This window comes from Chaetura pelagica, unplaced genomic scaffold (assembly GCF_000747805.2).
Source record: "Chaetura pelagica isolate M959 unplaced genomic scaffold, ChaPel_1.0 scaffold137, whole genome shotgun sequence".
In the NCBI taxonomy this organism is placed as follows: domain Eukaryota; kingdom Metazoa; phylum Chordata; class Aves; order Apodiformes; family Apodidae; genus Chaetura; species Chaetura pelagica.
In genome coordinates, this window is record NW_009953947.1 from 2,300,279 (window position 1) to 2,311,390 (window position 11,112).

The window sequence follows — 11,112 nt, forward strand, 5'->3', positions numbered from 1 at the left end:
AAAAGTTTGATACCTGCAGTGTATGCAAATTGGTACATCTTCATGTTCTTGGTATTCTCTCATCAAGCTGATCATGTCCAGAATAGAATCAAAAGATGAAGGAACATCATGGTCGGGCCAGTTAACATAATGAAACTGATAGACACTACGAGTCTCCTAAGGGAGGGAGAGAAAGGTGTTAATGACAAGATATATTTGAGGAGTTTGTGTTAAATAATTAGTTCTATGAACCATCACTTTTTGCATGATTAAATGTGCAGTAAAGCAAAGCCATTCACTGCATTAAAAAAATCTGCAGCTTATACCACTTCGAAAAACAAAAGGGAAATTCTGAAGTAGTATTTTAAGTGCTGGTAATGCACAGGAGAAGGCACTATGGGACAGAGCACAGAAGACCATCTCTATAATGTATGGGTTAAAGGACCCATAAAGTTGCACTGCGTTAAGATTCTCTGTCCTTTCAGACTTAGCTTTGAAAGGGAGAAAAGGAAAGACCACCATGAAAGCTTCTTGTTCCAATTGTTCACCAGTAACATATACTGGGAAAAAAACAGAGGTTGCTGCTGTTTTGTCAACAAAAATCAAGTGTGCACACACAGAGTAAAATGAAGGAGAGAAAAAATTCAGGCCATATCAAAACATGGATCACACCTGCAGCAACAACAGGCACACTCTCAATCATCTTATAATAGTACTAAACACAAGGCAAGAAGCAGGCTTTAGAATAGCCTAGTTACTCATATAGCTGAATCCCTGAAAGACCAAGTCCTTTCCCATCATTACCCAAACTATCTACGGTATAGCTAGTTCTACAGCACCTCTCCACACTGTTGTCACAACTCAGGATTCTAGTATATCCTCAAAGTAATGTACAATTTTTTGAACATTACAAGTTGCAAGTTTCAAGACCTATGCAACCTTCTGTTTAGTCATTTGAGACACAACACAGTAAGCCTCTTAAGCACAGAAATTTATGTATCGTCTTCCAACTGAACCAACTATTTTTGACACTTGGGTTTTGCCAGACCTGTGGAAGTGCTGTAGCTAATAAAAACAAGAGAAAATCCAGCCCAAGAAATTTTAAAAATCCAACTGATTATGTTAACCAGTGTCATCAGTAACAAGTCACAGCTGCCTATTAACATGCACCAAAACCTTTCATTTAATTGCATTTAAAAAGACACAAACCCAGTGATTTTTCATGTTAGCAGAACTGTCAGAAAAAATAATCCAAATTTATGCTTTTTATCAGGACACTAAAAATGAAAAAAGAACCTTCACAGTCCTTTTTTACTGCCACTTTTGAAGAAAGAACCTGGTGTTTCACCTTAAAATAATCTTCAAGTTTCAGTCAAATTCGTTACTTCCTAGAAACTAGAATTACTTAGTATATTTATATAGCTTTTAAATTCTTTTGCATAGTATTTTGTATCATACTCCATTGAAAATTTTGCAGAAGTGACAAAACTTTTCATTTTTCTGGAAAACCAAAAAGAGAATTTAAAAGGTTATTACTTTATATTACACATACATATTTTCCTCCCCAGTTCAAGGCTAGGCTTAAAAGTCTTCAAAGTAAGATGAAAAGGGTGTAATTCATTACCAAAACATATGCTTACAGAAATCCTGAAGCAAATTTGCTAGGTAAGTCTAAAGATAGATCATTTTATCAGCTGCATAGGTTAAGTATCAACATAACTCGTTCATCCTTTCAGTTAAATTACTCCTTAAAGGAACATAAACTTTCGGCTCTTTGCTAAGATCAAAAGCATAGGGCAAACTGTAGCTTTTGGTTACTACTTAACTTTTATGTAGTACACAGGCATCCTATAAGAATTAACTGGCACAGAACTCAAGGAAGTCAAGTAGCTAAACAAAATTTGCATGTCTAGTATTTGCAGGCAAAATATAAATCAGCCACAGTTTCTGAAGTAGCCAGTTCTCATGATATGCAGGTATTAAAAGTAAAGCAGGTTCTGCTTTGGGGTTTTTGACATCTTTTCAGTTCTGTTTTTAAGCACATTATTTTTAAAAAAAGTTGCATATCCCACAGTTATTATGCAATTAGTTTCTGCTATCTAGTAAGTTTCATAGCACAGTCATTTTTGAGCATTCAGGACAGATGAAAAGAATGAACTGATTAAGTATGTACATTCCCACTGCAAGCACCTAGCAAGCTGCCGAAGACAAAAACTGACCCCCAAAATTACCCCACTCATGATAAAACAGTTTTCATAACTCCTATCATATCAGTTGTTGAAATGGAATGAAGGACTGCTAAAGAAAACATAACTAAACTAACATGAGCAAATAATTTCTTACTACAGGATGTCAATTAAAATGACAGATATTTTGTAAAACAGACTTCATGTTTTTGCAGGACAGCTCTACACTTATTTTTATATAATGACAGCTGCTTTTCAAAAAAATAAAACCACCTCAAATCCAACACTCAAATTTGCAAAAAAAGCTTAAGACATTAATTCCTAACACTTAGGAGAATGCAAATGCTTTTATTTCACTGAAAATGTGTCAATTTTCACAATTAATGTAACATAATCAGTTTATGAAGTAGGTCTCATGTTTTACAGTAGTTTGCATAGCACGTTTTCACTAAGGTGAATTAACTCAATTTTTTCCATAGAGAGACTAATTGTAAACATTTAGATTTGCCAACTTCATAAGACCTGGTTTACCACAATACTTGTCTGGTAAGCCAATTCAAAGCATTGAACACTATTATCAAATCTTCAGGAACTCCAAAGTCTTGAGCTCACTTTTCAAAGTATATTTCTATCTTGACCCTTGGACATATTACATGCAATTCCTCCATGCACAAGGTATCCAAGCAAAAAGACAATGCAACTCAATAGTCCATATTCTTGGTATTTATTTCAATTCCACAAACAGTAGCTGTTTACAAGCTGGAGTTAGAAACTTTTTTGGGAAAAAAAAAAATTAGAATTACTAGAGTTGTTGTCATTCTTGCTTTATTTTTATTTGGCAATACAAGTAGATGTGTGGGCATGAGAAATTTCTTTCAACATTGTCAAACCTTGACAATAAATTAATACTTCTAAGAAGTACACATACTTTAACCAAAAAGGAGCTAACTAGAGGAAATAGAAGGGTTTTTTTACAAGTTTGATTCAGTTTGTCATTAAATTTTCAGTTGTTGAAAAAACAATGAAATTCTCCTAGGATGACTGAAGCTTTCTAGTTGTTAACACACACTACTGATGACCATCACACAAACCCTTGGCTAACCAAGAACCTAAATAAAGACAAGTGAAGAGTTCCACTACTTTCATCTTACATACTAAGCTTTTAACATGACTTCTGAACTTGGTGATTTACATACAGACTCAGCAGCTGTAAAAGTGCAGAACTTGAGTTTCCTCCATTGTATCAGACTAGAATTCTTTGAGCAACCATTAAAGCTGAGACCAGAAGTGATCGTATACTTACGTTTTGAAATTCAAGTAATAATGTTCTAATAAAGTAATCTGTTCTTGCTTGCTCAGCTTCCTAAACATGAGAAAACAGTAATGAATTGGAAAAAAAGATCAATATGCAGCATACAGAACATAACTAAAAATCCAAACTTTAAAATCAGGTGTATCTTTTTTAATTTACTGGGGTTTTATCTATGGTTTCCCCAAAAGATGGGCAATGAAAACATCATTAAATTTTTAAAACAGTAGCAACTTAGCTTGCTACACAAGAGAACTGTGAAAGATGTTATTTTTATTTAGAATAAAAATGTGAGTTTTCAAATCAGTAAGTGTCTAGCCTGCTCCAGAAACCATCAATAAACATGTTAACAGCATTTCAAAGTACTTCTGTTGCTTTATTTCTCCATACATCTATTTAATTTACAGATTGCCTCCCACAGCCATCCTTCTATAGAACTTCTGCTGTACAAACTTCACTCTTATCACTCTATGCTGTGACAACTCCTTTCATTTCTTCCCTTCTATTATTTTCAATTAAGGGTGCCTCTAAATGGATCATTGTAACTATTTTGGTTGCAGCCAAAAAGCACAGCTTCTAGGCTCCCAGAATTTTCAAATCTGCCTTTCAAACATTAAGGGAAGTTTATACTGCAGACACCAAACAGTATTACTGTACTTAAAATATGAGTAATATGACAACCTGAAGAAGTCTTTAAAAGCTTAGCATTACAGCTTCCACAGTGAACTTAGGGAATTCACCATTTTTCATCAAGAAAGTAGTTGCAGCATCTTGCAGGTTTAGAGGAGATAATGCAGAGCTAAAAGCAATGGAGCCCAAATATACCATGCTACCCAAAGGTAATACATTCTCAGCTGTAGCTAAGAAGTCAAATACAAACTAAACTCACAAGTCAATTTAAAAGTCAATTTAAGGTAGGAAGAGACTACCCAGAATCTTTATTGACTAAATTTTTTAAATATACTATTGCCTGACAAGATTTATTTGAATTTTACTTAATTCTTGGTAGACAATTTCAAAGTACGATTACTTAAATAGATCAGGAAACTGGAGTGTTAGGTCTTTCAGAACACCTTAAAGCTCTTCATCTAGAAAATAGGAGTAATTCCTGCCCAAGCTCATGTAATTTTGAGTCAAGGAGAAGAAAAACACAGTTTTGAGATGAATTTGGAATGAATCAATTCCACCGTTTTAGAATTAGTAGGCAGCTAAGGCCAATTAAAACTTCACAGTAAGATCATTTGTTCTGAGGATGGTAATACTCAACACTTTAATGCCAGAATTCACTTATATCCTAACACTAACTAGCAGAACATAATAAAGCCTGATTAATCTACCAGGTGGCAAGATTAAAAATAAAGACACGAGGCAGCATTTTATTCCAACACTATGATGTGAATATCAGAAAGAATAAGTGACACAAAACAAAACCACAAATAAAAAAAAAATTGTTAAATCCATCATCCACTGCTTTATAAAAATAGTGCTAATACAGGGGCAGCACCCAATCAAGGAAGTCTTGACAGTCCATTGCTGGAAATCGAAAATTTAAGAAGGATCACCCTAAATACATGCTTTATTTTCTATTCTCTTCCCTTAACTAATTAGGCTGTCACTGAACACCATGTGACAGCTGGATGGCCCTTGGTGTCATCTAGAAAGAAAGGCTATGGGATCACAAGTCCTAGAGTTAGAAGCTGGACAAACACGTCATGTTTAAAGCAGGAAGGAATACAGATACATAAACAGGTGTGTACAAAGGTAGAGCAGATACTACCCCACAGGTAAGGCAAGTTTATTGTATGGATTTTGGTGGCTACGTTCCCCCACACGTGTTCTCATCCATATCCTGAAAACCTCACAGTTAATGAAGCAAGTTTCTGCTATGCAAGTGCTCCCCTTTTGTGAAACAGTAATTGCATCATGAAGTCATGGTGCAATTTACTATCCAGGTTTCTCTATCAAGGAAAGACAATTGCAAAAACCCACTGGGATATACTCTTGTGTGCTGCTGGGATGACAGGTACCAAAGGCACGATCATTTTCAACTGCCTGCTGTTCATGGCGTAGATGCTCACAGCCCCTCTTCCTGCCAGAAATCCTTATTTATGAGCAAGTATCAAAATTGGAACAGGCTCTAGCAGTTAATCTCAGATCAGAACTACTGATAACACTGACAGAACATGCAATGGAAACATTCAGGTTTCCTCAGTCTTTCTGGAATCATAGCTTACTTGACAGTTACCCTGCAGGAATTCTCCAGGATAACATTCAGGTCTCAAGCTGATCTGCTACTAATTTTTTCGTTTGTTTATTTTATTTTAAAAGCAACAATGGAAGCAAAGGAAGTATTTTCAAATAAACTTCTATCTGCTACTAACAGAAGTAAGTTTAAAAAGATTTAGTTTAGTTCCCATTTTCTTTATTCATAATAATTAACTTTATGTAACTTCAAAATAATAACCTTGGGGTCCTGGTGGACAAGTTATCCATGGAACAGCAATGTGCCTTTGTGACCAAGAGAGCCAATAGTATTTTGGGACATATTAAGAACCGTGTGGCCAGGAGGCCAAGGGAGGTTCTCCTCCCCCTCTACTCTGCCCTCATAAGATCACGTCTGGAGTATTGTGTCCAGTTCTGGGCTCCCCAGTCCAAAATGGACAGGAACATACTGGAAAGAGTCCAACAGAGGGCTACGAGGATGCTTAAGGAACTGGAACATCTATCACATGAGGAAAGCCTGAGAGACCTCAGGCTGTTTAATCTTGAAAAGAGAAGACTAAGAGGGGACCTTATTAATGTCTATAAATACCTGACGGCTGGATGTCAAGAATGGGCCAATCTCTTTTCAGTGGTGCCCTGTGATAGAACAAGGGGAAACTGCAACAAGTTACAACACAGGAAGTTCCAACTCAACAGGAAGAAAAACTTCTTTACTGTGAGGGTGACCGAGCCCTGGGACAGGCTGCCCAGGGAGGTTTTGGAGTCTCCTTCTCTGTAGACTTTCAAGACCCACCTGGACATATTTCTGTGTGACCTGCCCTAGGTGTTCCTGCTGCAGCAGGGGGAGTTGGACTTGATCTTCAGAGGTCCCTTCCAACCTCTCTGATTCTGATTCTATTCCAGTGTTACTTTCATTTCTTAAGCCCATCCAGAATGCACAAGTCATAATGGACAGAAGTGACCACACAAATTAATTTCTTGAGTATAGTATAGACATTCAAAACTACATTAGGTAAAGCTAAAGAAATGATACATATAAAGATACAAGACCAAAGCACACAAGTTCCCTACTTAAAAAAAATAAATAAAAAAATTGTGGAGGATTCAAAACACCACACAGCTTAGATAAACACATTGTTTTCCACTGCATTCCTTTGAGATTCATTGTGTAAAATTTGGTACAGAACAATTAAAATAAGGATTTGTTTTGAAATACAAACTGTTTGTTGAGGAGTTATTTCAAGTTACAAAAGCAATAAATCCTTCAAAATTAATTTATAAAGCTTTATACTTACACAAGAAACACGAAATGGTCCAAAAGTTACAGCTGCTTCTCCATACAGAGGCCAGTAACGTTCACATTTTTTCTGTTAAAGCAAAGAATCCTGATTTAATTCATGTGTACTACTGAAAGATTATGATTAACAAAGGCAGAGCAGATAAAGCTATAATCTTTAATGCCTTATTCTCTCTCTTGTTCAGTGCTTTTCCTTAACATCTGCCTACTTGTCCCTTGCTGGACATCTACTAAGATAGTAAGATGTCTGATGTGAGCCCCATGGCTGATCCACACACAAGCACACATCATACATAGGGAAGCAATGACAGCTAGTTTAGTTTTTCTGAAAATCTGGAGCTCACAATGCTGGACCACATTTTTTTTCCTTCTCAGTTCATAAGAGTATAACAGAGATTTAAAAGACAGATTGTTTTTGCAGCTGTATCAATCGACAGGAAATTCTGAAGGACTCAGGATTGTAATAGTTGGCCTATATCCCACCAAGAGCAAGATTTTTCTCCATAGGGACATAAGCAGATACAGACCATTGGTACAGTTCTGTATACAAACACACCCATTCCATTGAGACAACACCTAAGGAACAATGCAACACTACAACTGGAGCAAAAGAAAGCAGCCCCATTCACTATTTTCTATGCATACACATATAAGCAGAGGCATTCTTAGTCAATCTGCCATATTTATTTTTACAGTTATGGATTTGCCTTTGGAAGCTTCACAGGCATTGGCACATTAACCCACATAGGCAACACTCATCTAGTTTTGTTTTTAGTATACATACCCTTCCCATTTCAAATTCTCGACAGGCCATTACAATTATCTGAAAAGAAAAAAAGATGCACAAAGTTAGCTGGTTTTAGATCAAGTAAATTCACCACCAATTTACTGCTTCCTTCCATCTAGGCAGATACTGATATGCCTTAATTGGTAACTACTAAGAGACTAATTAACACTATTTTCCTATCTGATTTCATATGCTTGTAACTCTAAAACAGTACTCATGTTTTGTCCTGCAAAAAATAACCCACAATAGTAATACAATTAAGGCTACTCAATTTGAAATCACTGTAATCCTGGTACCTTTTTTATTCAGCCAGACTGTAAAGTCTAAAATCAATCACAAAAATATAAAACCATTTGCCAACTGGAAGAAACACACCTATGTTTGCTTAAAATACATGCAAAAAAAGTCTAAAGCTATTTAAAAAAATAAAAATCATATTTGAAGCTATTTTATAGACTCGTAGAATGGTCTGGGTTTGAAGGAACCTTCCAACCAGCTTTTCTGGAGCTCCTTCAGGTACTGTAAGGCTGCTATAAGATGTTCCTGGACCCTTTGGTTCTCCAGGCTGAGCAACCCTGAGTCTCTCAGGCTGTCTTTGTAGGATCCTCCTAGTCCTCTGTTCATCTTTGTGGCTCTTTTCTGGACTTTTTCCAGGACCTTCATGTCCTTCTTATGTTGGGGGCTCCAGAACTGGACACAGTACTTCAGGAGGGGTCTCATGAAAGCCGAGTAGAGAGGCAGAACCCCCTCCCGTGACTGCTGGCCACACTTCTTTTGATGCAGCCCAGGACACGGTTGGCTTTCTGGCCTGCAAGTGCACATTGCTGGCTCAAGTTGAGCTTCTCATCAAGCAACCTAAGTCCCTCTCCTCAGGGCTGTTTTAAATCCATTTTCCATCCAACCTGTATTTTGTTTGGGATTGCCCTGACCCATGTGCAAGACTCTGCCCTTGGCCTTGCTGAACTTAACACTGTTTGCACAGGCCCACCTCTCAAGCCTGTCAAGGTCCCTCTGGATGGCATCTGAGCTCTCAGAGCTCAGAGTCATCAACAAACTTGTGAGGGTGTACTCAATCCCACTGTCCATGTCACCAAAAACGATGTCAAACAGCACCAGTTCCAGTACTGACATGTGAGAAATGCCACTCATCACTGGTCTCTAGTTGGACATCAAGCCAAAACTGAGTGCAAACAATTCCTTATCCAACAAGTGGTCCATCCATCAAGCTCACATCTCTCCAAAGTAAAGACAAGGATGTCACAGGACAGTGTCAAACGCTTTGCAGAACTCCAGGTAGATTACATCAGCTGGTCTTCCTATCCACCAACACTGCCCTAGAAAGCCACCAAATTTGTCAGGCACAATTTGCCCTTAGCAAAACCATGTTGGCCACCATCAGTCACCTCCTTACTTTCCATGTACCTCAGCATAGCTTCCAGGAGGATCTGCTCTATGATCTTGCCAGGCTTAAATTACACTGGCCTGTAGTTACCTGGCTCTTCTTTTTTCCCCTTTTTACAAATGGAGGTTATGTTTCCCCTTTACCAGTCAGTGGGAACTTCACTAGACTGCCATAATTTCTCAAATAAGATGGATAGTGGCTTAACAACTTAATCTACCAGTTCTCTCAGGACTTGTGGATTCATCTCATCAGTTCCTATGGATTCACCTCATCAGGTCCCATGGATTTGTGCACCTTCTGGTTCCTTAGATGGTCTCAAAAGTGATCTACCCCCCACAAGGGTTGTTCTTCCTTCTCCCATTCCCCACCTTTGCTTTCTGTGACTTGGGTAGTATGACTTCAGCACTTGCTGGTGAAGACTGAGGCAAAAAAAGTAATTCAGTTCCTCAGCTTTCTCCATATCCCAGGTAACCAGGTCTCCTGTTTACTTTTGAAGAAGGCTCACATTTTTCCTAGTCTTCCTTATATCATTGACATGTCTATAGCAGCTTTTCTTCTTGCCCTTGATGTCCCTGGCCAGATTTAATTCTACCAGAGCTTTAGCTTTCCTAACCTGATCCCTGACTGCTCAAATACTCTGTATTCCTCCCAGGCTACCTGTCCCTGCTTCCACCCTTGGCATGTTTCCTTTTGGTGTTTGTGTCCAGGAGCTTCTTGTTCATTCATGCAGGCCTCCTAGTGTTTTTGCCCAACTTCCTTTTTGTGAAATGCATCACTCCTGAGCTTGGAGGAGGTGACCCTTGAATATTAACCAGCTTTCTTTGGTTCCTCCTGCCTCCAGGGCTTTACCTCGTGGTACTTCAGGTACATAGTATTTCAGATACATTAATGTGACTAGCACAATAAAAATACACCAACAAGCAAGCTATTTGTTACAGTAAGTAACCATGATTTAAGTGTCTGATAAAGCAATGATATTTTCAGAAATTATTTGTTGAACATATCCAATTTTACCAGTACTTAAAAGTTAACTCCTGACAATAGATGTTTATACAGATATAGAATATATAAGCCAATAGGTAACTTAAAATTAGCATCAACAGAAAGGTAAGCTCTTGTATCACATGCTGCTTCTGTATCCTATTTTGTAAATCTACATTAAGTCAGAGTTGTAAGGTCTCCTACAGGACAGATACAACCAAGCACCAACCTTTTAATAAATATGCATTATTTCATAGTCATTACTTTGAATTCACATTATTAAATTGAATAAATAATAATAATTACATGTAGAATGCTATTTAAACTACAAAACCAAGATTTGATAAGTAAATGGACTAAATCACTGTCAACATCTTTGATAACAGCAGCCAGCTCAGGCAAAAGACACACAATCACTGTGCCACAAAATAAGGTAATACCCATGTCTGGTTTTTAAGCAGGTACTTACAGCAACATTGTATTCCCAGATCATTCTCCAGAAATCTATTACTGTATTTGCTAATGGTCCCTGGGTAGCAACATATGCTTTTGGCCCATGTACTCCCTGGGAATGAAAAAATGAACCATTAATGGACATAAAGAAAATTTGTATGCACTTAATAGAAAAGGCTTGAGGTTATAGTAATGTAAAATGAGTATATATATTATTTTATACAACAGGAAGGGTGAATATGAAATATGAGTTCCATTTACACTACTGGGAATTCTGCTAGTGATTTCAAGGGAACCCAAGATTATAATAGCTACTGTGCTGCCAGACTGGAACGGAAAACATTAAGTTTCCCTTTAAGTCTGCACTTTCTTTGTTACACAAACATTTAATGTTGGAAATTTGAAAATCCTTCTGCTAAAAAGCATCCTTTGAGCATATTTAAGTTACCCCTCCCCCAGTAACATCACATTTAAAAAAAAAAAAAAAAAAAAAAA

General features: G+C 37.3%; 1 protein-coding gene across 2 annotated transcripts in view; it reads right to left on the reverse strand.

Moving 5' to 3' along the window:
- PTPN12 (protein tyrosine phosphatase, non-receptor type 12) overlaps positions 1 to 11,112 on the reverse strand; it is a 53,482-nt gene that overhangs the window by 32,998 nt on the left and 9,372 nt on the right. The window contains exons 1-5 of one of the 2 annotated variants that reach the window (XM_010001795.1): positions 10,634 to 10,657; positions 7,779 to 7,817; positions 6,993 to 7,064; positions 3,469 to 3,528; positions 14 to 156 (exon numbers count right to left, since the gene is read on the reverse strand). In XM_010001795.1, coding sequence (XP_010000097.1) covers positions 14 to 156; positions 3,469 to 3,528; positions 6,993 to 7,064; positions 7,779 to 7,817; positions 10,634 to 10,657 — 338 coding nt within the window. Of the gene's footprint in view, positions 1 to 13; positions 157 to 3,468; positions 3,529 to 6,992; positions 7,065 to 7,778; positions 7,818 to 10,633; positions 10,658 to 11,112 lie in introns of those variants that run through there. The other variant, XM_010001796.1, reaches the window with a different exon arrangement.